Source organism: Hyaena hyaena, unplaced genomic scaffold, assembly GCF_003009895.1.
Source record: "Hyaena hyaena isolate Hyena2069 unplaced genomic scaffold, ASM300989v1 scaffold_9, whole genome shotgun sequence".
Classification (NCBI taxonomy): Eukaryota; Metazoa; Chordata; class Mammalia; order Carnivora; family Hyaenidae; genus Hyaena; species Hyaena hyaena.
Genome location: NW_024080641.1, coordinates 4,428,223 through 4,455,971, shown reverse-complemented (window position 1 = coordinate 4,455,971; position 27,749 = coordinate 4,428,223). Strand labels below are relative to the sequence as shown.

General features: G+C 56.0%; 3 protein-coding genes across 8 annotated transcripts in view; 1 reads left to right on the top strand and 2 right to left on the bottom strand.

The window, feature by feature from the left end:
* Window positions 1-1,898, bottom strand: part of ERCC2 (ERCC excision repair 2, TFIIH core complex helicase subunit) — a 16,727-nt gene extending 14,829 nt beyond the window's left edge. Inside the window, exons 1-4 of the mRNA XM_039249802.1 lie at window positions 1,866-1,898; window positions 1,444-1,543; window positions 800-808; window positions 592-621 (exon numbers count right to left, since the gene is read on the bottom strand). Coding sequence (XP_039105733.1) covers window positions 592-621; window positions 800-808; window positions 1,444-1,543; window positions 1,866-1,870 — 144 coding nt within the window. The 5' untranslated portion in view covers window positions 1,871-1,898. The remainder of the gene's footprint in view (window positions 1-591; window positions 622-799; window positions 809-1,443; window positions 1,544-1,865) is intronic.
* Window positions 1,899-7,667: 5,769 nt separating this feature from the next.
* On the bottom strand, window positions 7,668-24,975 carry PPP1R13L (protein phosphatase 1 regulatory subunit 13 like). Of its 6 annotated transcripts, XM_039249715.1 has the most exons (14): window positions 23,576-23,646; window positions 22,534-22,673; window positions 19,282-19,358; window positions 19,032-19,174; window positions 18,157-18,682; window positions 17,970-18,068; window positions 17,801-17,892; window positions 17,106-17,532; window positions 15,529-15,992; window positions 11,426-11,557; window positions 11,199-11,332; window positions 10,934-11,100; window positions 9,200-9,399; window positions 7,668-8,248 (listed from the first exon to the last, which is right to left on the bottom strand). In XM_039249715.1, the coding sequence occupies exons 3-14, from the start codon at window positions 19,334-19,336 to the stop codon at window positions 8,210-8,212; spliced, it is 2,478 nt and encodes an 825-aa protein (XP_039105646.1). In that variant the 5' UTR covers window positions 19,337-19,358; window positions 22,534-22,673; window positions 23,576-23,646; the 3' UTR covers window positions 7,668-8,209. The 6 variants fall into 6 exon arrangements, with proteins under 6 accessions (XP_039105646.1, XP_039105664.1, XP_039105627.1 ...); XM_039249733.1 differs by lacking the exons at window positions 22,534-22,673; window positions 23,576-23,646 and adding an exon at window positions 24,947-24,975; XM_039249696.1 differs by lacking the exon at window positions 22,534-22,673 and having other exon boundaries at window positions 23,576-23,847.
* A 330-nt stretch (window positions 24,976-25,305) lies between these two features.
* Window positions 25,306-27,527, top strand: POLR1G (RNA polymerase I subunit G). The gene is made up of 3 exons (XM_039249788.1): window positions 25,306-25,373; window positions 25,735-25,876; window positions 26,046-27,527. The coding sequence occupies exons 1-3, from the start codon at window positions 25,352-25,354 to the stop codon at window positions 27,406-27,408; spliced, it is 1,527 nt and encodes a 508-aa protein (XP_039105719.1). The 5' UTR covers window positions 25,306-25,351; the 3' UTR covers window positions 27,409-27,527.
* The last annotated feature ends 222 nt before the right edge of the window (window positions 27,528-27,749 follow it).

Here is a 27,749-nt window from a genome sequence, read left to right as displayed (position 1 = left end):
AGGGGCGCCTGGGTGGCTTAGTCGGTTAAGCGTCCGACTTTCGCTTAGGTCATGATCTCGCGGTTCGTGGGTTCGAGCCCCGCGTCGGGCTCTGTGCTGACTGCCAGCTCAGAGCCTGGAGCCTGGTTCAGTCTGTGACTCCCTCTCTCTCTGACCCTCCCCTGCTCACGCTGTCTCTCTCTCTCTCTCCTAGAAATAAAACATTAAAAAAATTACTTTAAAAAAAAAAAGCATTTAAAAAAATAAGTAAATAAATAAAATGGGCCTAATATGCACTTCTTTACAGAACTACCATGAAGACTAGTGAGAAACTGAGGGTTATATATTTAGCATGGTTACTGACATGTAGTGACTTTTTTCTTTTAATTTAGCAAACACTCCCACAGCACTTAACTCTGTGCCTTACACTGCCTCTGTTTTTAACTGTTTTTTTTTGAGAGACAGAGAGAGAGAGAGAGAGAGAGAGAGAGAGAGAGAGAGACACCATGAAAGGGGTGGGGCAGAGAGAAAGGGGGCAGAGGATCCAAAGCGGGCTCCATGCTGACAGCAGCGAGCAGATGCGGGGCTTGAACTCAGGAGTCCCAAGATCACGACCTGAGCCGAAGTGGGAAGTTCAACCAACTGAGCCACCCAGGAGCCCCTGGAATGGCTTCTAAGTGTCTTCCACCGGAGTTTCTCAAACTAGACTCTACCGACATTTGGGGGTGAGATAACACTAGGCTGGTGGGGGAAGGGGGCTGTCCTGTGCACTAGACTGTTTAGCAGAGTCCGTGGCCTCTACCTACTAAATGCCAGTAGCACCCGCTCCCTCCACTAATATGACAATCAGGAATGTCGCCGGACACTGCCTGGGGGGGGGGGGGGCGGGTCAAAATCGTCCCCAGTTAAGAACTGCTGCCTTACTTACTGAATTAACTCCTACGACCTTCACATTAACATCTGAGGGCAGGCAGTCTTGCGAAGCCCATTTTACACACGTGAAAATCGTGCAACAGGGAGATTATGTGATTCCCCCGACTGCACACAGCTGGGGGTCTAGGCTTCCACCCCGGAGAGCCGCTCTAAAGCGGCGCAGCCTCCGATAAACGTTAGGTGCTGCTATCATGATTATTTTTTTTTAATGCTTATTTATTTTTGAGAGAGAGACAGAATATGAGTAGCGGAGGGGCAGAGAGAGGGAGACACAGAATCGGGAGCAAGCTCCAGGCTCTGAGCGGGCAGCACAGAGTCCGACGCGGGGCTCGAACTCACGGACCGCAAGATCATGGCCTGGGCCACCCGGGCGCCCCGTGAACTATTATTTTAGATGCCAGGAGTTTGGGGAGCGCTGGCTTCCCCAGGACTTCAGATTCCTAAAACCTAGCCATCCAGAAAGTTCAGCCTTAGACGCACGCGGGGCAGTCCCACTTGTCAGGTGGGAAGCGGCGGCCGGGGCCCACCCACCTTGGCGTCCAGGGTGCGTTTGAGCTCCAGCATGTAAGAGAACTGCTCCGGGTAGATGTAGTCGTAGGGGAAGTAGACCAGCAGCCCGTCCACGTTGAGCCTGGCGGCGGGGGCGGCTGGGTCAGCCCCCCGCCCGCTGGGCCCCTCCCCAGCCCCCACTCTCCTCTCGTGGTCCGGCCGAGAGGAGCCACCTGCCGGTCCCCCTGCCCCCGAGCATCCCCCACTTGCCCAGGAGCCGCGCGGGTCCCTTCGGCATCTCCTCGCTGACCGTCCTCGTTACCGCCCCACGGGTCCCCGCGGCTAACCCCGCTCCTCCGGCACCCTCTCGCCCTGCCCAGGCCCCGGGCTCGCCCACTGGCCCCTCCATCTTTTAGACCCCGCCAAACCCGCCCGCCAGCAGCAAACCCCGAACCCCGTCTCACTTCATGGCGCCGGCCGCGGCGAGAAGCGGCGTTGACCCGCCTCCCTCATAAATATTCAGAGCAGCGGGATCCGCGGGGAGGCCTCGAGGCGCCGCTCCTCCTTTCTCACGACGCCATTGGCTGAAGCCGCCCGTCACTCTCCTGGGGCGGGGTTTGGAGGGGTAATGCGCGTGCGCACTGCAATGCGGGGGGGGGCGGACCCCCGGGAGAGGAGGTGTCGGAGGCGTAGCTGAGGATCGCCGAGTGCCAAGAACAAAACATGAAGGCAGAGAACCGAGAGAATCGATCCCATTCATTACTGTTTGGTCTTCCTGCATCTGCATAGATCATCTAGCGGACAGTCGAAAGGAAATGACAGGAAAATTGGGGACCCTTACAGAGCCCACGATTTAGGAATGTCTTCGCTGCACAAGACAAACATGCATCTGTGAAATGCCTGCTGTGCCCTAGACTTCTCTCATTTAGTCACCGCCTACTGTTTGCCAGATACTCTCCTAATCAGGCAGTAATGCAAAGGCTTGATGGCTAAGGTGTGGACTCTGGAACCAAAATGCCTGGTCCAAATCTTGGCTCCACTGACTATTAGCTGAGTGACCTTGGTCAAATTAACTTCTCGTCTGCAAAGTAGGAACAATTAGATTCTCTACCACGTAGATGATCCTTAAATTAACCCACATAAGGCAATTAAAACTGGGTTTAGCTCATACCAAGCATTCCGTAAATGCTGGTAGTAGCTTTTATGTGATTGTTCAACAACTAGAAATGGGATCTCTACTCTGTCCCTCACGTGACCCTTTGCTAGGCCCTGGGAACACAAAGGTGACCAAGACAGCCCCTGTTCCTGTCCTCAAAGAACGGACATTAAGCCTACAAATCAATATATGGTTACAAGCATGACCAGCGCCGTGACAGGAAAATTCTGGAAACCATAGGGCTACATACAGAGAAAGCGCTGTTGACGAAGGGGTGTGGAGTGGTCAGAAACGCCTTCCTTGAGGAAACGAGGTTTGAGTAGAGACGGGAAGTTCGAGAAGGGGATGCACGCGAGAAGTGGAAACTGTGTTGGTGTTCCAGCCAGAGGGAATATTGTACACAAATCCGTGGCCAGAAGAAAGCGAAGGAAGCTTGTTTGCTGGAAGGGCAGAGGCAAAGAGAGAGGAGAGACAATGTAGCTGGAGAGGGCAGGGCCAGGCCAAACATCTTTAGAGCGGCCTGCAGAACCCTCTTTAACTATTGCACCCCCTGAATACCCCCACACCGACCCACCTTCCCTCTCTAATCCCCTCCGCTCCCACCTAGCTCTTTCTGTTTCAGCCACATTATCCTCCTTGCTGTTTCCAGAACACTCCAGGCACCTCCCACCTTAGGCCCTCTGCACCTGCTCTTTCCTCTGCCTGGAATGCTCTTTCCCCTGGTTTCCATGTGCCTGGACTGCCTCGCATCCTTCAGATCCGTGCTGTCAATGGCACCAAATTAAATTTAAACCCCCCCCCTCCCACACACACACAAACTCATACACTACCCACTGTATCTGCCTCCCCCTGCTTTATTTTTCTTCGGAGCCCATCAGACCACCTGAAGTGCTAAATATTTGACTTTTTTATTTTGTTTACAACAGCAGCTCCATAAGGACAGGGGTTTTGTCCATTTTGTTCACTCCCACATCTGCAGTCCTTGCTACTGGGCCTGGCACACAGTGAGGCATCAATAAATATCCGTGGGAGGAGTAAATAACCACGGGGGAGGGAAACAGTCAAATTTGCGTTCTGAACCCATCAGTCACTTGGGGTGCCTTGAAACTGGCAAAGAGAGTCAGGCTAAGACCTCGGAAGTGGGGCGCCTGGCTGGCTCAGTCGGTTAAGCGTCCGACGGCCAAGAAAGAATTCTGGAAGACGTCTTTGGTGCAAAAAGGTGAGGTTATGAAAGCATGGGGACAGGACCCGTGGGCAGGAAGAGCTGCACTAGGGTTGTCACCAATAATTTGTAATATACCCTCAGGTTGGGAAGGGGTCAGGGATAGAGTCTCTAAGGAATTTTGGAAGCGAGGTTCCCAGGACCTTGAGGGGCTGGCTAGGGAAGCTAGGGAAACGCCCTTTGTTACCTTTTGTTAAAAAAAAAAAAGCCTCAGTCATGAGACCCTTCAGATGGGGGGGGCACATAAACTTGAAGCATGATTGGCAGCATATATTTAGGGGCAGTTGAGATAAAGGAAGGGGACTTACAGGATCCTCAAGGTTGGGATAATGTTAAGTAAGGTTCCCTTTTGCCCCTAGCAAAGGTTCATCATGGAGGCAGCTGAACTCCTGGAGGGAGGTCACTGCCAATTTCAAGGACATCAATGGGCTGCAGCAGTAAGGGAATTTGATTTCTCATTTGCCTTAGTTTCCCACGTCACTGTGGGAAGCACTTAACCCCCCTTCCTTTGTTAGTGGGTAGCCAGGAGTGTCGGGAAGTATCCCACATATTCCACCTGGGGCAGGGCCTGTATTTTGCCCTCAGCTTGCGCCACACTCCCCCATCACCTTCCATTTCAGAGAACCTTGCTCCTCCCCCAAGGAGCAACTAGCCCTGTCTCGCTGCTTACTCCCCTGCTTTCTATCCGTCTCCACTGGTGCCCTCTGTCTACAATGCCTTCTCCCCCACCTTACCCTTGCTCACTCCTATTCCTCAATTCACCTCCAGGTCTCAGAGACGTCCCCTTCTCCAGGAAGCCCTCCCTGACAACCCCCAGGCTGGGTCAGGCACCATCTCTGGGCTCCTCCATCCTCTCGCTGGTTACTTTGTTCAAGTGGGGGGAAAGGAGGAAGGACATTCTTATTTTTTAATACAGCTTTCTTTTTTATTTATTTATTTATTTTTTTTGGAGAGAGCACGCACGCACACGCATCCACGTGCACAGTTTGGGGAGGAGCAGAGAGAGAGTAAGACAGAATCCCAGCCAGGCTCCTCACCTTCAGCACAGAGCCTGATGAGGGGCTCGAACTCATGAACCGTCAGATCATGACCTGAGCTGAAATCAGGAGTGGGACACTTAGCTGACTGAGCCACCCAAGAATATGATGAAACCAGGTTTATGATGAAATGAAGTTGAGGACTGGACTGACGTGAGCCAGACATCCTACTAAGCGTCCTGCTAACCTGACTAACGCCATTTCCCACTATCCCCCCACCCCCGAGTCCCCCGAGTTTCTCCTCCCAGCCATACTTTGGCTTTCTGGCTCTTCTGCACAGCACCGGACCTGCGCTGGCTGGCGAATATGCACAACAAATTACCCCCAAATGTAATGGTCCAGAACAACAGCATCATCTCAAGGGGGCTGCAGGTTGGGAATTGCAAGCAGCTGCAGACATCCCATCTCCTCTGGGGAGCAATCCACCGCTAGGCTCACCAGGTGGTTGCTGAGATTCATTTCCTTGTGGGCTGTAGGCCAAGGCCACCTTCAGGTCCCGGCCACATGGGGGTCCCTGAAGGCAGCTGGCTTCATCAGGCGGAGAAGCAAGGCGAGCCAGAGAGAGGTGCAAAGAAGACAGAAGTCACTGTCTTCTGTAATCTGGTGTCAGAAGGGACGGTCCATCACTTTTGCTGAGTTCCATTCCTTAAAAGATATCCCTACATCCAGGCCCTGGTCAAGGGGAGGGGTTCCTCAAGGGCGAGAACACCAGGAGGCAGGAATAATCCCGAGCCACCTTAGAATGACTTCCTCCAGCCTCCTCTGAGCCCCTGCAGTCACTGCTCCCTCTGTCTGGAAGGCTCTTCCCCCAGGTCTCCGTGTGGCTTCCTCCCTCCCCTTCCCTCCCTCAAACATTCTGTAAACCTCCTTTATCAGCGAGAACTTCCCGGCCAATCTATTTAAAAAATTTTTAAGGCTTATTCATTTTTTCAGAGACAGAGACAGAGCTCTGCGAGGGGCGGGTGGGGAAGGGAAGGGACAGAGAGAGACATACACACAGAATCTGAAACAGGCTCCAGGCTCTGAGCTGTCAACACAGAGCCCTATCCAGGGCTTGAACTCACCAACTGGGAGATCATGCCCTGAGCTGAAGTCCTACGCGCTTGCTTAACCGACTGAGCCACACAAGGCGCCCAGAACCAATCTACTGAAATTGCAATACTCCCGGGGCACCTGGGTGGCTCTGTTAGTTAAGCATCTGACTCTTGATCAATATCAGGTTGATCTCATGGTTCCTGGCTTCTCAGTGGAAGTGTGGAGCCCAGTTGGGATTCTCTCTCTCAAATAAGTAAAACTTAAATTGCAACACCCCCTGGGTAGGCTGAATAATGGTCTGCAAAGATCTCTGGGCCCTTGATCTCTGGATTCAACACACTTTGCAGGTGCAATGAAGTTAAGGCACTTGAGATATCCAGGTGTGCCCCCAAGTATAATCACAAATGTCCTTATAAGGGAGAGATCCAACAGCAGGGCAGAAACAGAGGCAATGTACCAGAATCTAGAAGCTCCACTGCAGGAGGAAGGGGGGAGAGTCAAAGAAAATAAGGAATGCGACTCCAGAAGCCAAGAAAGGCAAGGAAAAGGACTCTCCCACAGAGCCTCGGGGAACGCAGCCCTGCCAAGGTTGGCTTCAGCCAGTGAAACTGATTTTTTTTGTTTGGGCTTCCAACCTTCAGAACTGTAAGAAAAATAAATGTGTGTTGTTTTAAGCCTGAGTTCAGACTCATTTGTTGAGGCAGCCAAAGGAAATGAATCTACCACCCAAGCAGGTGCGATATATCCGCCTCTCCTGATTCAGTTTATTTCCCACAACGGTGATCAGCATCTGAGGTATTTTTTCTGCTTAGTATTCTATTTCTTGTCTGCCTCTTCCACTAACATACCGGCTTTAATATTACAGTGATTTTGTAACTGTTTATTATGGACAATGTCAAACATTTTTTAATGTTTATTTCTTTTTGAGAAAGAGATAGAGACAGAGAGACAGAGAGGCAGAGCGCAAGCAGGGGAGGGGCAGAGAGAGAGGGAGACACAGAATCTGAAACAGGCTCCAGGCTCCGAGCTGTCAGCACAGAGCTGGACATGGGCCCGAGCCCAGGAAACGCGAGATCATGATGGGAGCCGAAGTCCGGTGCCTAACTCACTGGGCCACCCAGGCGCCCCTCATTGAGCTTTACTTAATTTAAATTTAAATAAGCCATACCCTCAACAAGGCCACATGGATTTCCAGTAGGTAAAGCCCTGCTGAGGACAGTGTCACAAGCCACAGTTTGAACACAAGTGAGTGAACAATCCGGCATGAGCGAGAACCAGCAGACACGGCAAACTGTAGAATGAGGTGGCCTCGAACTTCAGGTGATAGTATCAAACATATACTATAAAATAACTAAGTGTTGGGCGCCTGGGTGGCTCAGTCGGTTAAGCGTCCGACTTCAGCTCAGGTCATGATCTCATGGTTTGCAAGTTCAAGTCCCTCATCAGGCTCTGTGCCGACAGCTCAGAACCTGGAGGCTTCAGATTATGTGTCTCCCTGTTTCTCTGCCCCTCCCCCACTCATGCTCTCTCTCCCTCTCTCTCTCTCAAAAATAAACATTTAAAAAATTTTTTTAAATAACTAAGCTTAAAATATTTAAAGACCTAAAGAGCCCAAAACATGAAGGATCAAGAAGTTACCAAGAAAACCCCCCAAAAAACAACAAAAAAACCCCATTAAAAAGCCCCCTCCCCCAAAGAAAACAAACAAAAGCAAGAAGTCCCTTAGAAAGGGGCCGCCTTAATACCAGCTTGCAAATACAGTAACAGTGATGAGTGCTTATTAAGTCAGAAGGGGGTCCCAAGAGAGAGAGGTCAACTTCCGTGCAAACTACCTTTAATTATAAGGAGAAACTTCCGCAGCTGGTTATAAAACCAGCATGGTGTGAAGGCACTTGACTGGGGAGAGGTGGGGCAGGGGTCCGGGTAGAGGCTAGTGTCTCTCTCCCAGCTCTGGGGAGACGGGGCAGAGGTGACGCCCAGGGAAATCCAGTGGAGGTGACGCATCGCGGGCTCTCCTAGGATGGGGTCTTGGCTTGTGTTGGGGTGGCAGGGGTTGGCAATAGGAACGGGGGGCGCTTTGGACGGGATCCGATTTGGCAGCTGGAGGGGGAGGGGCGCGGTGTCTCTGGCCTCCCGTGATTCCAGGCCCCGACCTTGACCCCCCCACGGGCTGACAGTTTTGACAGTTTCGGAACTTAAGGCTGGGGTTCTCCTTCTCCCCTGGGCGCCCAGGGAAGCAGAGAGCTGGAGGTGAGGACCCCACCCCTGTGGGGCTGGGGGCCCACGGAGATGCAGCAGTTACTGAGGGAGAGGTCTGGGGCAAAGGTCTGTCGCCCCTGGACACATCCTCCTCTCCAGCTAGACCTTATTCCTCTGGGTCTTCACCCTGGGGAAGAGCTGAGGGGAGACAGGATCTTTAGACCCCAGGAACTCTCCCTCCCTCCTTCCGCCCCCACGTTGAATGGAGTCACCCAATCCACCCCCTCCCCCCAACAGGTGGGCCATCTCCATCCTCCCCTCCCTTCGTTTCAGACTTCAGAATCCCTGAGGTCCCTTTCATGATCAAGCACTAGATGGCGTCTTAGAGTCAGCAGCCCAGTTGATGAATTGGAGTGGAGGCTTCCATATACAGCGGGAAGTAAACACCTGCTTCTCCCAGCCACCATGGCGGTCTGGGTGGGGACCCACCTGCGCCTATCCCCCCAATTAAAGGAATGTTCTCCCCTGGAAATATAACGGGACCTTCCTGGTCTCCCCCCCTTGACCTAGAACCTCTGTTAATCCTACAATAATTTTACTAACAGATTCTTCCTCTCCCTGCCCAGGGCTGCCTCATCACCAGGCCAGTAACGCACAATTCTTTAACCTCCCCCATTCCTAAACTGGTATTCTTCACCGCGTCCCTTGGCTGAAATACATTCTTCCTTGGGGAGCGTGGGCAGCTCAGGTGGCAGACTCTTGGGCAGACTCTTGGTGACAGCGCAGAGCCTGCTTGGGACTCTCGCTCTCCCTCTCTCTTCGCCTCTCCCCTGCACTCTCTCGCAAAATAAACATTAAGAATAAAATAAAATAAGATATTCTTCCTTACCTCCCAGTAATATAATTAGGGATGGCAGTAAAAATATTTGATTGAGCTACAATCAATCGAATAATTAGTAAGGCAGTATTGGTGAGTTCCCCGCCCCCCCAAAATACCATCTCCCCACGACCCATAATGGACTCTTCTGACCTACCTTGCCCCCTATATAATGGACTGTTCCTCTTTTCCTCCTGCCCCCCCCCCCCACGGAATCACCCCTTTCCCCAAACAGCCACAGGACACGGGCACAGTATCTCTTCCGGGCTCACCCCGAAGTAGTTCCGAGGTACGTAGCCCTCCTGGCCATGCAGCGCGGCCCACCACCAGTCTGTCTCCTCTGGCCCGTCCCGCCGCAGCACGGTGACGGACTCGCCCTCCCGGAAGGACAGCTCATCCCCGAACTCGGCGCTGTAGTCCCAGAGGGCGTAGACCACCCCGCTGTGCATCAGCCCCATGCTCTGCTCCACGTCTGAAACACAAAACAGCAGGGGTGGTGAGCGCTCGGTCGAGGGGGGTGGGGGGCAAGGGCACTCAGGGACACGAGACACGCCGCCCCAGCTGAGGGATGAGCCCCCTTGCAAAGCTGTGTATCCCTGCCTGGAGAAGGGCGCCTAAGCAGGACTCAGCTGCCAGGACCCGCAGTCTCAAACTCCGAGAACATCACATCGGGGTGCATCACACTGGGCGTCCAACCCCAAAGGAAGATCAGTGGTCCTCATCCCTCTTGGACATGGGTAAGTCCCTCCCAGAGGTACAATCGCCTGTGCACCATCCCCCTCCCCAACTTGAGTTCATGGTCTCTCTAGTCTCAACCCCTCCTTCCGACGACGGTACAGCCTTTTCCCTCCTCTCCCTTAAGTGGTCTCGACTCCCCCTTTCCGGGTGGCGCGTCCACAGTGCTGCCCCGTCCCCAAGAGACAGAGTCTCCAATTTTAGTATATGTGCTGCCGAAGCGAGCACATGAGAGAGACAGAGTCTCCAAAGAGGATGCCATAACTTCTCCAGATGGTACAGACCACCCGCCCCACCGCCTCGGATCACCTTAAGTGGTCAGCTGTCCGTCAAGAATTTAACCCCCTTTCCAGATGGTACAGTCCACCACGCTCCCTCTCTCCAGCAGCTCAGTCCACTAGGCTCCAGTCCCCCCCCCCCACCCCACCCCCGTGTGCTGTGGGATCTGTACTTCACCCTTGCAGAACTCTCCCAGGCAGAATGTACAAGCTTCACATCTCATAGGCTCCACCTACCTGTACAAAGGTGTAATGGCCCAATGACAGTGCACTCCCTGCCCCCTTCCTAGCTCATGATAAGCCCTGTGGCTGTGGCTGTCGTGTAGAGGCTCACCTCTCCAAAATATTATCCCATGTCCCTCTTCCCCCCACCCCGTCCTACAGCCTGCCTTACTCCGACTCTGTGATATCCCAACCCCCGCCCTATGTTGCAATTTGCCCACCCCAGGTGGGCCATTTGCCGGGGTGTGCAATACACATGATATTCACACCCCCATGCTATAGGCTCCCTGCTTCCTCCCATCAACTGATTAGATGATGCGGCCCCTCTTATGAGGGTAGTAGCTTCATGCTTCACTACAGGTGGAAGAGTCCCCAAGCCCCTCCCCAGAAGCCATGGCCTGCTCATCTGCCACCTGTGTGGCGCTGTATCTCCCACTGGCAGCCCAGCCCCCCTGCCCAGCCCTGTGACAGGTAGAAGGTATACTCGGAACGTCCAACTGCCCACGCCGGCATCCCTCGAGATGGGCCCCGTATGCTCACCCCACACCCCCAGCTTGCACCTGCCAGGGGGGAGGCCCAGCCCCCCCTCTCCGGGGGTCCATCCGCTGCCCTTCCTCTAGGATCCTCCCACTTGATGGGTGCAGCCCCCACGTCTTCTCTCCTGTGATTGGCTGTCTGCTTCCTCTCCCTCCCCGATGGCTAGCTGCTGCCTGGCCGCGGTCCCCACGACCCCCTTCCTCAACACAGAGGCGCCCCAGCGCTGCCTCGCACCTGCCAGGTAAGTGGCGCAATCAGCGTAACCCTCGCGGTAGGGGTCGCACTTCTCGATGGCCGTGGCGCCGTCACTGAGCGTGGTGGCGAAGATTGCTGCGCCGTGCTGCACCAGCGCCGTGCAGATGGCCGTGTCGTTGCAGGATGCAGCGCAGTGCAAAGGTGTCCTAGGCGGGGAGGCGTGCATGAGAGGCCGTGCGCGCCCTCCACCCCCACTCCGCAGCAGGTGCATTAACCCGCAGCACCGTCCGGGGTCCGGGCTCACCAGCCGTGGCTGTCAGGGGAGTTGACGTTGGCACCAGCGGCGATGAGGAAGTCCACGATGGGGTAGTTGGCGCCGCAGATGGCGTTGTGCAGGGCCGTGATGCCCTCCTCGTTGGGCTGGCTTGGATCGTTCATCTGCTTGGCCGGGGGACACAGACTCAGGCCCGAGGCGCCACCCCGCGCCCTCCAGCCTCCACCCTGCCTGCCCTGCACGCTGGCAGCGCTCACCTCCTTCACCGCCTGCTGCACCACGTCCAGCTCCCCGGTCAGCGCGGCGTCCAGCAGGAGCACAAGCGGGTTGAGGCGGGCGCGGCGGACCTTGCGCGGGGAGCCCGCCTTCCGCAGCACAGAGCGCATCTCCTGGGGGGCAGAGAGGGGGCCTTCAATGACTTGGGTGAGTTTGGTAATATACCCATTACTCAAAGGGGAAAACAGAGATTCAGGGACCTGACGGCAGTAGCTGCCCCAGGTCATCCAACTAGATAGAGGTGGGGGCTGGGATTGGAACACAGTCCAGAGAGCGGCGTGGGGGGAGGGTACCTCAGTTCTACAGCCTTTGGTTCCCTACAGTCGTCAAGGAATCTGGTGATTATGGAATCCTGAGACCTGAGAGGTAGCTGGGAGACCTTGAGTTGACGATTGTGGAAGTCAGATATATTTTTTTTAATGTTTATTACTTTTGAGAGAGAGAGAGAGAGAGAGAGAGCAGGGGAGGGGCAGAGAGAGAGGAAGACACAGAATCAGAAGCAGGCTCCAGGCTCTGAGCTGTCAGCACAGAGCCCAACTCAGGGCTCGAACCCACAGACTGTGAGATCCGGACCTGGGCAGAAGTTGGCTGTTTAACCGACTGAGCCACCCAGGCGCCCCGGGAGCCCGATATTCAACCCAGCCACCGTCTTTTTCTTTTATAAAGCGTAGATGCTGTGAAACACACAGGGCAAAAGGTTGCCCGATGTTAATTCCAGATGTTCAGAATTAGAGTATTTATTCCTTGTGCTTTCTTATTTTTTGATGTTCAAGCATCCTCCTACAAGATTCATTTATTCTGAGCCCATAGCGTTTGTGATTCTGGTCTTTGATGTCAACGATTCCAAGATCCTGGAATCTGGAGATCCCAAGAGCCACTGATTTCCAAACTTCTCTGACATTCAGCTATGTCCAATTCCCAATATGTCGTGAATCCAGGAATGCTAAGCCGTGCCATTTCCAATTGCTGAAGACCCAGGATGTCACGTTCCCAAGATTCTATGATTGAGGACTTTAATATTTTATGGTTAGAATTTTTTCCAAAACTTTGGAAGGAGATACTCAAAGTGTTAATCATGGTTCTGTCTGCTGTGATTTTGGCCTCTATTCCTTCATCTATCTCCTCCTAGTTACTATGGTGTTTGTATATTCTTTTCTAGTGGGAAATGTTCATTAAAAAATACAATTCTGGGGGCGCCTGGGTGGCTCAGCCGGTTGAGCTTCCGACTTTGGCTTAGGTCATGATCTGACAATTCGTGGGTTCAAGCCCCACGTCAGGCTCTGTGCTGACAGCTAGCTCAGAGCCTGGAGCCTGTTTCAGATTCTGTGTCTCCCTTTCTCTGACCTTCCCCTGCTCACACTCTCGCTCTCTCAGAAACAAATAAAACATTACAAAAATTAAAATAAATAAATAATAAAATAAAATTCTGGGGGGTGCGTGGGTGGCTCAGTTGGTTAACTGTCCGACTTCGGCTCAGGTCATGATCTCACGGTTTGTGGGTTTGAGCCCCACATCGGGCTCTGTACTGACAGCTCAGAGCCTGGAGCCTATTTCCAATTCTGTGTCTCCCTCTCTCTCTGACCCTCCCCTGCTAATGCTGTCTCTCTCGCTCTCTCTCAGAAATAAATAAAAACATTAAAAAAACAAAAAAGAAACTTCAAAATATACTTTTAAAAAATTTTAAAAATATGTAATTCTGGAGGCACCTGCCTGGCCCAGTCTGTAAACCATGCAACTCTTGATCTCGGGTTTGTGAGTTTGAGCCCCATGTTGGGTGTAGAGATTACTTAAAAAAATAAAATCTTAGGGGCGTCTGGGTGGCGTAGTCGGTTAAGCATCCGACTTTCGCTCAGGTCATGATCTCTCGGTTCGTGGGTTCCAGCCCCGCATCGGGCTCTATGCTGACTGCCAGCTCAGAGCCTGGAGCCTGTTTCAGTCTGTGACTCCCTCTCTCTCTGACCCTCCCCTGCTCACGCTGTCTCTCTCTCTCTCCTAGAAATAAATAAAACATTAAAAAAAAAATTTAAAAAAATAAAATAAAATAAAACCTTAAAGGGTGCTTGGGTGGCTCAGTCAGTTAAGTGTCTGACTGCAGCTCAGATCATGATGTCATAGTTCGTGAGTTCGAGCCCTTCATTGGGCTCTGTGCTGACAGTGCAAAGCCTGGCGCCTGCTTTGGATTCTGTCCCTCTCTCTCTGCCCCTCCCCCACTCACGCTCTGTCTCTTGTCTCTCAAAAACAAAACATTTTAAGAATTAAAAAAATAAAATCTTGGGGTGTCTGGGTGGCTCAGATGGTTGAATATCTGACTCTTGATTTCAGCTGGGGTCATAATCCTGGAGTTGTGGGTTCGAATCCTGCATCAGGCTCTGGAGTGGGCACGGAGCCTGCTTGAGATTTTCTCTCTGTCTCCGTCTCTCCTTCAGCCCCTCTCCCATCCCCTCTGTAAAGTAAAATAAAATAAAATAAAATAAAATAAAATAAAATAAAATAAAATAAAATAAAATAAGGACACCTGGGTGGCTCAGTCGGTTAAGCACACGACTTTGGCTCAGGTCATGATCTTGCAGTTTGTGAGTTCGAGCCCCGCATTGGGCTCTGTGCTGACAGCTCAGAGCCTGGAGCCTGCTTCGGATTCTATTTTTCCCTCTTTCCCTCTCTCTCTCTCTCTCTCTGTCCCTTCCCCACTCATGCTCTGTGTCTCTCTCTCAAAAACAAACGTTAAAAAAATTTTTAATGAAAAATAAAATAATAAAATCTTATAAAAATAGAATTCTACATTACAACATATTAGTGCGCTTATCTGTGATTTTCTGGCTCAAATGATAACCAGGGTCTGTGTTACTGGCTTTTAAATTCTAAGATCCTGTTCTTCGAACCTTTAGCGCCCAAGGGTTCTGAAATGTCACAGTTCTGAGATTGCTAACAGGATGTAATTCTCAAATCTTGTGAGTTTTCAAGTTTCTCTGTGGCCAAGACTTTGTGATTCTATAACGGGGCTACTTCAAAACATTGCCGTTCTTCCCTTCTGGATTTCAAGATCCTGAATCTTGGCTCCACCCTCAGGAGAGCGTGGGAATAGGCATTTTGGGGTGTCTCCCTAGTCCCTGCTTCTTCTCTGGAAATCATTCCCCTCCCTGTCCGTCCACACTGAGAGAACAAGACTATTCCCTGTGCTTACACTCACCTGCCCCAAGCCAAGATGCAGGGGCTGGACCAAGTTCAGCAGGCGACCCACCCTGGCCAAATGCTAACTATAGTGGCTAACAGTTAAGTGCCAGGCACTGTTCTGAGCTCTGTGTCCAAATATTTAATCCTCACAGCAGCCCTGGGGGTGTTCTCCTCCCCATTTTACAGATGAAGAAACCGAGGCCCAGAGAGGCTAGGTACTTAGCCTTGCTAAGAGAGGCTAAACTTGAGCCCAAGGTTGCACAGCTGGGCTTTGAACCCAGGCAGCCTCGCTCCGCGGCTGGCGCACTCGATCACAACACCCACAGCTTCAGAGCACAGAGACGTGCTCTTGCAGTTTTGAACGAAAGCAGCTCTGAGTAGCGTCTGGGAACACCGTGGACTTGAACTCAGTGGTCATTTTGGGTCATGGCTGGGGGGGGCGGTGTGGGGCATTTCTAGCCACGGCACAGGCTTGCTGAGGTCGGAGAGGAGACAGCGGGTCCCCAGAGAAGGCAGACATGAGTGACTATGCAGCAACCGGGGAGACAAATGGGGATTGCCTTGAGTTAGGAGCCTTTATCCCGGGATAAATCCACTGTTGTGCCAAGATGCACTCATTTCCAGCTTGTAAGACTCCAAGATTCCCGAAGGGATGCCCTTGGGGGCAAGTTAACGGAGAGGAGCAGAGAAAGTCTCTGTGTGGCCAAGACTTCCAAATGCCTCCCTCTATACATCCTCCCTGTCTTCAGAACACAGGCACGCCTAGATTAAAAACTACATTTCCCAGCCTCCCTTGCACCGGGCTCCTGGCCAGTTAGGCAGGTGTGCCGTGTGCAATATCCAGGTTCTGTCCCAAAAGCGAAAGGGCACTTGCATGTGCTAATATATCCCCGTTTCCTCTTGTATTACTTACCATGCTCTGTAGCTGGTCCGGTGCGCTGATCTGGGGCAGGGCCGGGGGTGGGGCCGGAGCTGGTGGGGCCGGAGCCGGGGGCCCTGCCCTGGCCTCGGATCCCTCAGTGATGGGGGACAGCTCGGAATCAGGCCCCCCGGGCCCCCCGGGCCCCCCGTGACGATGGAAGAGGCGGCTGATGATCTGCTGGTATTGCTTCTTGTGGGTGGGGGGCAGGGCTACAGCTGGGCTCTGCTCCATGGAGCCCCTGCGTTTGAGGGGCCGTGGTATCTCGGCCAGCACCCGGGCCACCTCCTCTAGCTCGGGCACCGACTGTGCCTCGGGTGGCAGTGCGGGCTGCAGCCTCGTGGGGCTGAGGGGCCGCGTTACGGCGCCTTCATCTGCATCGCCAGCCTCTAGCACCGGAGTCAGCAGCCCCTCCAGTTCTGGCTCCGGCTCCAGCTCCAGGGGAGGCTTGGGGGAGCCTAGAAGGACCAAGAAGCCCATCAGAGGACGGATCTCTGGGAGAACCCCCGGACTCCCTCCCCACAACCTCCGGGACCTGCATCCAGCATCTGATTTGCTGTGTGACCTCCGGGCAGTTCCTTGCCGTCTCTGGGCTGCTTTCCATGAGCTGTGGATGCTATCCAATCGTGACGTCTCCCATTTATCAAGTGTTTAGCATGTGCCTGGTGCCTTCCGCGCCTGTCTTACTGAATTCTCACCTCTACTCTGTGAGGTAGGTATTACTATCGTCTCCTCATTACCGAAAGAGAGTTGAGCCTCCGAGAGAGCAAGTCAGCTGCCCAAAGCCACATGCTTGGGATTTGAACTCAGTGCTATCCGACTTCTGAATTGTGCGCCCCTATACCATCGTGATAGATTTGACTTTCAAAGATTCTAAGAGCTTCCTCGCCTCCCTTCTCAGGCAGAATACTGAATCCTGGCGCTGAATCCTTGGTCTCATCCCTCTCTAGCAGAGCTTCTAGATCAGGCAGAAATAGCAATGATCCCCTACACACGTTATTCCGGCAAATGCCCATCACAGCCTACGAGGTAGAGGCTATTAATCTCTCTTCACAGATGACAAAACAGAAGTTCGGCTAGGTTAGCTGATTTATCCTGAGTCATAGAGCAAGTCCGTGGTGGAGAGGGGCTCTCAACCCATTTGGCTTTAACTCTAGGCTCTGGGCTAATCTCATACACACACATGCAGATATTAATAATGATTCTAATATAATAGCTATTGAGAACTTCCTATACGCCAGGCCCTATTTCAATGACTTTGTACGGATTAAATAATCTAATGCCATATCTCAGTGAGATGGGCTCTGTCCCCTTTCACACTTAAGGAAATTGAGGCCCAGAGAGGTTAAGCGACTCGCCCGAGGTCACACAGCACAGAGTCAGGCCGTCGGATCCCAGGGTCCCCGCTTAACCACTGTGCTATCCCTAGCTCCCGAGCAAATTCGCAAGCTCCTGTCAGCCTAGCTCTCTGTAGGGACAGTGTCTGGAAACAGGTGTTTGGCTGCGATGTCTCTTCCGGCCACGTGTCCTCCCTGTAACCAGCCCTCTGGGGCCCCCCACGGCTGACTCACCTTCGCTCACAGGGGCCCAAGTCTGTTGGGGAGGTTGGGGGGCTGGGGCGGGGGGCTGAGGCTGGGGCTGTGGTTGGGGCTGGGGCTGGGGCTGGGGGGGCGGCTGGGGCGGTAGCTTGGGTGGGGGTGCTCGGGGGAAGACGGAGGAGCCAGGGAGCACGGCCCTGCTGGCCCCATGCTCCCAAAAGGCATTCTGCAGTTTGAAGATCATGCTGAGGGGGATGGGGCGCTGGCGCGGGGAACCGCGGGGCTGCGGGCCGGAGGGAGGCATGGGGATGCGGCTGACGGGCTGCCAGCTGCGGGGCAAAGTGCCTGACGGCCCCGCGGAGCCCAGGGACCGGCGGTAGCTGCCCACATCGGAACGCCGGTCGTTGGCCAGAGGGGAGACCTTGTAGTTGCGGGGCAGAGTGGCGCTGGTGAGGTTGTCCTGGGGGAGAAAGGGGCAAGGCGGAAAGAAGGGGCTCAGGTGGGAGGAAGTGAGGGATAAAGAACCACAGAGGAGAGCGAAGGGGGAGGGAGAGAAGGGCAGAAGGGAGAGAAGGGGAGGGAAGCCAGAGGGAATGAGGGGAAGAGGGTCAGGCAGAGGGAGAGAAACCCGGGATGAAGAAGGCAGAGCCTCAGGAGGCCTGGGGTTGCCCCCGCGAGTGGGAGCTGGGCCTAACCTCACTCGCGGCCCCTGCCCAGCACCCCCTCACCTTGCTGGTGGCCCCCAGCCCGTCCAAGCTGCTTTCTCTCCAGGGTAACAGCTGCAGGCCTGGCGAAGCAGGCCGCGAGAAGACGTCCAGACCTGCAAGGCGGGACTCATGAGGGTCTGGGCGACACCTGTCCGGCTCCCCCCAGCTCCTCTGGCCTCCCACCACTCACGTTCATAGCTCGCTGTCTGCGAAGACTTCTTCTCGTATGCCACGTCCAGGTCGGACTCATTCCAGGCTTTGGGGGTCCGCCGGCGCAGCGTTAAGTCGTCTGGGGAGAAGTTGCGAGTGGGGATATAGCGGGAGGCTGGTCCCAGGCCCGCCTCCCTCCCATCCCCCAGGTAGGGCCCCTGGTTCACCTTGAGCGCGCAGAGGCGGGGCGAAAGCGCTGCCGCCCGCGCCCAGCAGGGGGCTCCCAAAAGCGCCGGGCGCGTCGTAGGCTGAGGTCTGGGGGCGTGGCGAGGGCCCGCGCTCCGGGAAGAAGGCCTGGGACCCCTCGACCAGGGGGCTGCCACGCGGGGAGCCGGTGCGGCCCAGGAAGTCGAAGGTCGTGGGGGGACCCTGCTGGCGGAGCGGGCCCGATCCGGGCCGCGGGGAGGGCGCACGGCCGAGGGGGCTGCCGGCGCCGTCGAAGGCGCGGGGCCGTGGCGAGGGCGCGCGCTCCAGGCTGCCGTAGGCATCTGGCTGCAGGTAGAGCGGGGTGCGCGGTGACGAGGGCCGGCCTTTAGGGGACAGCGGGCTGTAGGGAAGCAAAGCCGGGGCGCTCTCGGAACGTCCGAAAGAGGAGGTGTCCGCGCCGTCGGTGGCCGTCTTCCGGGGAGACCCACGGCTGCTAAAGTGCTCGGGGACCGGGCTGGAGCTGTACCGGGACAGCTGTGGGGAGGCCTGGACATTGAGGGGGTCAAAGGAGACATTAGTAGACGGGTTAGTAGAAGATCAAAAGCGGTCATCGCAAATTAATGCGGGGGAGTTAGACCGGCGCTGGTGATTCAGGCACAGGGAGCCCTGGTGAGCGGTTCTGGTGAGACGGCCCTGGAATCAGGACGGAGGCTGGCGCGGACTTAGCAAAAGGCCCCGTTCTCCCGAGGGTCTTGTCACATGTCTTTTTCTACTGGTCCCCGCCTTCAGGTGCCCTTAAATGGCCCACGGCCTCTATAATCCTATGGGACAGAACTCCGGGCGGAAAGAAGCTGGCTTTGGGGGTCAAGGTGGGGACCTAGGCGAGAAGGCTCACCCTAGAGGGGGCTCCCGCCTGTGAGCCCGGAGGCGTCGGCGAGTCTGACCACAGCGACTCCAACTGTTTGGTCAGTTCATCCACCTTGGCCGCCGCCGTGTCCAGCTCCATCTGTTTGAGGTCCATGTGTCTCATAGCCAAAGCTGGGCGGAAGGGAAGAGCGGTAAGGGCCCGGGTCCCGCAGGTGGGGCCCCGCCTCCACCCTTAAGGGCCCCCGTTGGGGTAAGCCCCGCCCCCTACCCCAGCTCACACTGGAAGTTCAGGTCCAGAAGGTCCCTGGTGCTCTGGAATGCCTCGCTGTCCATGGTGCCGGCGGAAGCGGGGCGCCTGCAGGGGAGAGGGGAGGGAGCCTTCTCAGATCCAGCCCCGCAGGGCCCCAGGGGTCCTTGAGGCGCGGATGGCACCTTTACCCTCCTAATTTTTTCCACTGGAAGCGCCATGCCCTTCCATGTCCCTCGCTGGGAAACGCCAACTCCTTCAAATCCTCCTGGAAGGCCCCGTACTGTTCACTCTCTTTCCATAGCTCCTTGTCCATTTCTCTCTCTCGGTCCAAATAAGACTTGAATCACCCCTTCACCAACTACTCACTGATCGCCTACTGTGAAAGTTGCTTGAGGGCATAATGAAATAAAATAACTATTTATCCAGGGGCCACCGCCTCGGGGAACTGAGCCAAGTGCTTTGCTCCCAATACCTCATCTGAAGGTCAAAATCGCAGTAGTAGGCAGGAAAGTGGGGCTCCGAAACATGTGTTCACGATCACGCGGCAGTGCTAGGTTTCACACCTGGATCTGACCTGTGAGTCTGGGTCCTCTCGACCAGACAGCAAGAGTCCCCCCCAGGGCAGGGACCCACTCAGCTTCCTCTCCCCAGAGTGGACCTTGCTCACAGGGACCCAGTGTTAGCAGGAAGACAGGGAGGTGGCTAGGGGCTGCTGGGCTGCTGTGGTCACTGGCTCAGTGGGGGAGGCGCCAGGCTGCAAGGAACCGGTCAAGCCAGCACCATCCGCATCCCCACGGCAGCCACCACGCCAGCAGCCACCACGCCTGCAGCCACCACGCCTCGAGAGCTTTGCCACCTCCCCAGTCTGCACCAGCCCCTTAGCTTTGAAGGTGCAGGCGTGGGAAGGCCGACAGGCTGGGGCATGCTGATTCTGGCCTCTGTCTGGGAAGCCTCGGAACAGAACCTGTTGGGGCTGGTGGTTCATTTGGGTGTGCTGGGAGCACGCGACCTTGAGCAACAAGTCCCCTCCACTCCCTGGGCCTTAGTTTTCCCAACAGTGAAGGGAGGAGGCAAACCAGCTATTCTCAGAGGCCCCTTCAATCTCTCAGAGGCCTAGATTCTGAGATCGTAAGGACCTTGCAATTGCAATTAAAGCTCTACAGGGCCTGAAACTCTCATCTCGACGGTCTACTGTCCAAAAGTTCGGAGTCCAAGATTCTATCTTTGGAACGTTCTGGAATTCTCCAGTTTTGGGAGCCTAGATTTCTTCACCTTCCTGCACTGGGTTCTCTCTCTCTCCCGAGATTCCACTGTCCTAAAAGTCTAGCTGAATGCAGGGTAGAGTGCAATGGGTAAGATCACAGGTAAGAAGCCAGACTTCCGGGCTTCAAACCTGGGCACTCCTGTCTGACCCTGACAAGAGTGCCTCTTGATCTGTAGAATGAAGATATAGATCAGTCCACTTTAGAAGACTATTGTGAGGATCCAAGCAGCCAGAAAGCGCAGGAGGAATAAGGCTCTGAGAATTCGGGCCTCAGAAAGTAGAGACTACAGGAATCAGAATTCAGGGCTTTGAGACACTCAGACACACATGAAACCCTCTGTGTCTGTTAAAATATAAAAACGGACAACTCTGTACGGCCTCCAGTGCCAGCATTCTGGCCGTGAGATGTTCTTCTGGAGGATTTTAGGCTTCCCAAATTTCCAGGGCTCTCAGATCCCACGCTTGACAGCCTGACTCTAAGGAAATGCCAAGGTTGGGCGTGGGGCCCTCCCAAGGGCTGGTGCGGGAGGAAGGGTTGTCGGGGCCGCCAGGGGGCGCTCCGGCTGAAGGCCCGAACCTGGAGGGGCCAGCGGACCGGGTGTGAGCTCAGCCTCCGGGAATGCGCTGCAGGCCCGGGCAGGTGCCTTACTAACTGCGACAGGCGAGGCGAGCGGGGGGAGGGGGGGAGCGGGCGGGGCGCGAGGGCAGTACAGGCCGTGCCTCTGCTCCCAGGCCCCTGCCCTGCACTTCCAGCTCCCCCCCAACGGTGGACTGCAGTCCACCCTTGGGGACCCTCTGACCCCAATTCCCACTCCTCCCCTCGCCTTCCACCCCGAACTCTCGTTCCCCCCAAACTCTCGTTCCCCCATACTCCCACGCGGCCAGACCAAGTTCTTCGGGGTTAAGAATCCCGGGGCGGCTTCCTGGAGGAATCATCCTCAGTGGGAACCGAGTCAGAGCTCCGGGCTAGGTTGGGAATACCCTGGTTGGAATCCTACGTTTCGGTCCGGACTGACTGACGCTGGGAGAGCCCCCACCCTCTCTAGGACTTGGTGTTCCCCTAAGTCTCTACCCTGGGCTAGTTATATAGCTTCTCTGTGCCTCAGTTGCCTCGTGTGTATAATGGGAGAATTAATACCTTCACCTCAAAAGGGTGTGAGGTTTGAGTGACATAATTTAGGTACACTGTTTAGAACAACGCAGGGCACAAAATAAAGTTCACAGGTACAGGATTCTTAATTACGGACCTTTCTTGGCTCTTCATTAAGATAACATAGGATCTGACACACAGTGAGGGCTCAAGACCCAGAGTAATCTCCCCCCTACCCCCACCCCTCCCCAAGAGAGTCCGGTCTGCTCTTTCTGAGATTCTAAAAGCCATGAGTTTTGAGCTCTGGAGTCTCGATTTCCTAACCCCTACATTCTCTCTGGGCATTAGTGACTTCTGGCCAGTGATCATCCCCAATAATCTAGGCAGAGGGGCATGGGGAGTCCTAGAAGATTCCAGAGAGAAGGGGGCAAAAGCCCAAGGTGTGGGTTGTGCCTGCTCTCTGGCCTTAGTTTCCCCATGGAGTGGGGAGAAGTCATTCCCTGGGGTGGAGTCCGTAAACCACCGCTGGGCAGCTGCCCGAGTCGTCTGTAGACAATGGGAACCATCCCATCGACCTACCAGCGACCTATCAGCGCTGAGCCTGGCTCTCCGTGAGCTCTGTCTTGGCAGCCACGGTTATTATTTTTAATTTCATCCCAGGCTATCACCAAATGCCCTTCAAGCCCAGACAGTAGGGAGTTCTTCCCTCTCTCATCAGAACCCCCTTCCTCCCCCACCCCCTTGTTTAATCCCTTCACATGACGCACAGGGGTGGAGAGAAGGGGGGAGACAGAGGGAGGTGCCGGTCCATGCCCTCCCCCAGCTTCAAGGACAGACACACACCTCCAGAATTAGCCTCTATCCCTCGCTTATCTCCCACACAACCTCAGGTCAGACAGATGGGGGTGGGAGGTGACATTTCTCACCTCAGGGTCAGGGCGAGGAGCCCTAGGAGGGAGAAGGTTAGTCCGAAAATCTGGTGGGAGTGGATGGAATCCCGTCTCCCAGACAGGCTGCAGAAGGGGGAGGAAGCCAAACTCTAATCAACTCTTGTTATCTGAGACAGCTGCGGAAGGAAGGGAACGCCAAACTCTACTCAACTCTGCTGCCTGTGTGGCACTTAGCCTCAGTTTACCCCCTGTCCTCTCTGCGCAATGACTGTGTAGTGCCCAGCCACACAAGCCTCCCAGAATCCAATCCTACCTTCTGGAATTCGGCCCTGAGTTCCAGAAGCCCCTCTGCAAGCCCCAAGCGTTTCCCACCTCCGTGCGGGTAATGGGAGGATCCCGCTCCCACCAGGGGGCGCCCTGGGGTGGCGGTCCCTCCCCTGGTTAGGCAGGTCCGACACCCGGGTTAATGATATGTTGGCGATCTCGCAGCCCCACGGAGGTTGGAGAGTTGCCCCGGTTCCCCCTCCTCGCCCCCACCCCAGGGCCAGAAAGTATAGGGAGCGGCGGAATCTAGCCTCCAGGGGGACCTCCGGGGCTTGTCCTGTCACATTCCAGGGACCCGAGTTCCACTATCCCCATCCCACTCCTAATTCGGCCTCGAGACCTAGAGGCTCGGTCGAGAAGGCGGCTGGCGGGCGGCGGGGATGGCCGCCCATTCCAGAGCCCCAGGAGTCCGAGTCTTGTCATTTCTGCCCAAGCCGCAGGGATCTCATACTCCAATTCTACTCAAAGACTCAGGCTTCCGAGAGCGCCCAACTGGTGGGACTCAGGAGTCCCAGCTCCAGCGTCTCCCCGGGGCCACGGCGTCCGAGCCCTCCATCCTGAGAACTCAGGCATCAGAGTCCCCTTTCCTTCTGCCCAGCGAATAGGAGTTCTTTCCTTCGAAGGACCCTGGCATCTGAGAACGTCCAAACCCGCCCTGGGAATCGGTGTCCGAGTCCCCTCCCAGTCCTCCCAGGGACGCGGTGTCGGGCTCCCCCTGAGCCGCTGGACCCCCGAGGGGTGGGGTGGAACTCACGGATCCGGGGCAGATCCTGGCACCGGGGGACTTCCTCCGGCTCCGGCTCCGGCTGCGGGGAGCGGAGGACGGGGCGGGGCAGGCTCCGGGAACAGGTTAGACGACGTGACTCCGGCTGGAGGGAGGCGGGTCCCGGAGAGGAGAGGGAGTAGGGGTCGCCTCGAGCACCTTGGGACTTGTAGTTCTCGAGACGTTCCCATTGGGAATCACCCAAAGTCCATTTCACAGACAGGAAGGGCGAGGTCCAGAAGCCGAGGGCTATCTAGAGTAGCTATAAACATCCAGATTTTAATCTCGCCGGAGCTGCAGGAGGCAGACTCCTGAGTCCCTATCCCACCCCTCCAGGCTTAGTTTCCCCCTCCTAGAAAGATTTGGAGGCCACTGAAGGGGTAGAAGGTTAGAGGTTGGGGGAGACTCACATGCCCCGCCTCTAAGGCGAGAAGACAGCTTCGCTAAATCAGTATCACCTCGAGTCTCTGAATCCCAATCTCCCCGTCGGTAAAAAGGGTGGGTTGGATGCTTATACAATTTCCCAGCAAGAGTCTAACGTCGTAGGCTGGGACTACAATCCCCAGCAGCTTCCGAGACGGACATCTGGAGTCTCTGCTCCTTGCGCCCTCTGGGAATTGTAGTTCAGAACCCGCAGTCCCGGAGTCTCGCCCACGCCGGGGAAACTGCCTGGTGATCCTGGGCTGAGGGAACACACATCCCCTTCTCCTGACCCTCCCTCCGCTCTCAGAAGCCGCTCACACCCTGAGAAGGGAGGACGCCCCAATTCTGGAATGGGATCCGAAATCACAGCAGAGGGGGCGGGGAGTGGCGCTGACACACTGGCCAGGAATGCAGTCGGGTCACCCTGTCTAGCCGCCGTCCTGCGGCTCCGCCCGCCGCCCCAAGCGGTGCGGTCCCTGTGAAAAGGGGCGTGGACGCGACCCCCAAATCCGCGGCCACGTGCTGCTGTTTACACGCGTCCTCCGGCAGAGAAAGGGCGCTGCTCAAGCCTTCTACTCCCTCTCAGTTCCTCAAAGCCTTCGGGAATGTCCCCACGCACTAGACTACATTCCCGGGGGCATCTATGTGTCTCATTTGATCCATAAACCCCGCTCCTTAGTCCGCACCTCCCGACGCGTGTTTAGCTCCGGAGACTGGAGGCCCCGCCCCGGAGCCTACAGGCTCCTCCCTCCAGGTTTCCCGCGCCCCAGGAGTCCAGAAGCCCCGCCCCTGGCTGGTACTTCACGCCCTCCGGAGGAATTTCACCGTTTCTCCATTTTCCCACCTGTCCCACTCAAGTTCCGAGTTTCCCAGGCATCTGGGCCTCCTAAGGAAGGATTGTAACACTGAAAGCACAGCCCTGCCATCCTAGACTCTTACCTGTCTCTTTAAGAATCTCAGACCAAAGGAGCTTCCTGTCTCTTTAAGAGTTAGGAGCTACCAATGTGGCTGCCCCTTTAAGGCGACGTTGGAGCAATTGATGTCCGAGACACTGCGGGGGGGATAACCGAGACCTGATGAGGCGCTAACTCCCGCCAAGCAGCCAATCCGCTACTTTCGGGGGCAGATTTTCGGGAAAAGACGTCTTCCTCGGTCATCTGCTCTGCACAAGTGGAAGTTTCCCCCCAGTTCTGCTCGCAGAGAGAGCGTACTGCGAGCGACACCCCCGCGCCCCCGCGCCCCATGGGCGCTCCCGGACGAGGCCCCGCCCCCCTGGTTCCACGTGGTCGTCCACGGGGCTCCGGTGGCTCTGGCGGCTAGGTAGGAGGAGGCACGGGTCCCGGGATGGCGGGGACCCCTAACGGCGGTGAGTTGCATGAGGGGCGGGGGGCGACGGGCTGCAGAGAGTTAGCTGCCGGGAGGAGAAAGGGGCGCCTGGGAGCGCTCGGGAGGAAAAAGGCACATCCTCGAGACAGGACCTGTGGAGAGTGTATCTCCCGCGAGGAAGGGACTTCAGACCGAGGGAGGCGGAAACTACCGGTGGAGGGAAGGACGCCCCCAGGGATTGGATCGGTGGAGACAGGGGTGCCTCTGGGGAACAGACAGGAGAGAAGAGGCGGCGTGAGGGGTTGAGGCGCTCAAAAGGCTGGGATCAGTGGGCCCCGTAGGCGCCCTGGAGAGTTGGGTCCGCGGGAAGGGTCAGCTGACCCCCGTTTCCCCTTCTGCAGGTGCTGCTCAGTTCACTTGCCCCCCCAACTTTACCGCGACGTCCCCAACCTCAGAGCCCACTCGTTTCTCTTTGGAGGTATTAACAGACCCAGATACGGAAGTGTGGCTTATCCAGGCACCTGTGGACTTCGCCCCAGACTGGTGAGTGGTCCCAGGTCCCACCTCCTGGGAATACTGTCCATCCCAGTGGCTGAACTTGGGGGAAGTTTAGAGGGGCTCTTGGGCACCCAGAAAGGCGGTTTTCAGCGCCTTGTCTCCGTTTCACCAGAAGAACCTGATGACGCTTCTGCCTTCCCCTTTCTCCTTTCAGCCTCAATGGGCGGCTAGTGCCTCTCTCTGGCTCCCAGATCGTGAAGGGCAAGTTGGCAGGCAAGCGGCACCGCTACCGGGTCCTCAGAAGCAACAGTGCCCAGGCTGGAGGAGCAATCCTGCTCGCCCCCTCCGTGGCGGCAGGAGGGGGGCTCGCCTGTGCCCCAGCCCCCCAGGGCAGCTTAAGGATCTTTGAGGGCTCCCAAGAACCCCCATCAGGGACCCTGCTGCAGCCTATTCCAACAAGCCCCCCGCCGCAGATCCCCCCTGACCTGAGGCCCCGGTTCTGTGCCTTTGGAGGCAGCCTACCAGTAACAGGGCCTGGGTCAGCCTTGGCCCTGAAGTCACCCGCCTCAAAGAAGAGGAAGAAGAAGAGGCAGACACCAGAGGCCCCAGGTCCCCAGGACGCAGTGAATGGGCTCGGGGCCCCGGCGGTGGACACAGCTTTGGGGTCCCCGGATGTGGCGAAGAGGAAGAAAAAGCAGAAGCCGCAAGAACTAGAGGCGATGGAGCCCACGGCTGAGCCGCTGGAACCTCTGGGAGCGCTGTTCCCATCGCCCACCGCCAGGAAGAGGAAAAAGAAGCCCAGAGAGGCAGACACGGCCGAACCGGAACCGGAGCAGCAGCTGCCGGAGCCAGGAGACAACACGCTGGAGCTGGAACTCACAGTCAGCACGGAGCCTCTGGAAGAGACAGTCCTGTCTCCCCCCGGGAAGAGGAAGAGGCAGAAGGGGACAGAAGGGAGGGAGCCAGGGGAAAGGATGCTGGTTGAGTCTCAGTTCGAGGCGGAGCCCCAGGAAGAAGCCGCCTCGCTGCCGTCCTCCAAGAAGAAAAGAAAGGAAAAGGGGCCCAAAGTCGTGATGGAGCCGGGGACTGATGAGGCTCTGGAGCTCCCTGGGGAAAAGACGGAGCCTGAACGACCACACGAAGTGGAGCTTGAGGCTGAGGCAGCTCTAGCACCCGCCAGGAAGAGGAAGAAGAAAGAAAAATGGCAACACGTGACTGTGGAGCCGGGGGCAGAGGTGGTGGAGCCTGAGTTGCCCGGTGACCTGGAGCCTCAGGAGGCTCTAGTATCCACCAAGAAGAAAGAACGGGGGCTCCGAGCAATGGAGCCGAGGACCGAGATAATGGACCCACAGGGTGAGGTGACGGAGCCCGAGCTGCCGGAAGGGGGTGCGCCTGAGGCAGGGGCAGATCTAGCATCCACCAAGAAGAAGAAGAAGAAACGGGGTGGGCAAAGTGGGGCGCCAGAGACGGCGCCCTGGGAGGAGACGCCAGGGCTGCCGCCGAGCCTGGAGTCTGAGGAGGTGGCTCCCACAGGCCGGGAGAAGAAGCCAAAGAAGCCGCGGCCGGGTCCTGTGTAGCCGCCTCCGGGGAAACTGGTGACTGTGGTCAAGAAAAGCTGGAAGGGTGCCCGGGGGGCGGGGGGCTCAAGTCGATTAGCGTCCGACTCTTGACTTTGGCTCAGGTCGTGATCTCACGTTTCCTGAGCTCAAGCCCCGCATCAGGCAGCACACCGACAGTGCAGAGGCTGCTTGGGAATTCTCCGTCTACCTCTCTCTCTGCCCCTACCCTGCTTGCCCTCCCTCAAAATAAGTAGATAAACTTGAAAGAAAGAAAGAAAGAAAGAAGAAGCAAAGCTGGAGGCAGCCGCCTGGGCCAGCCAAGAGCGGGAGCAGAGAACCCCTTCCTGGTGACGGCGCCG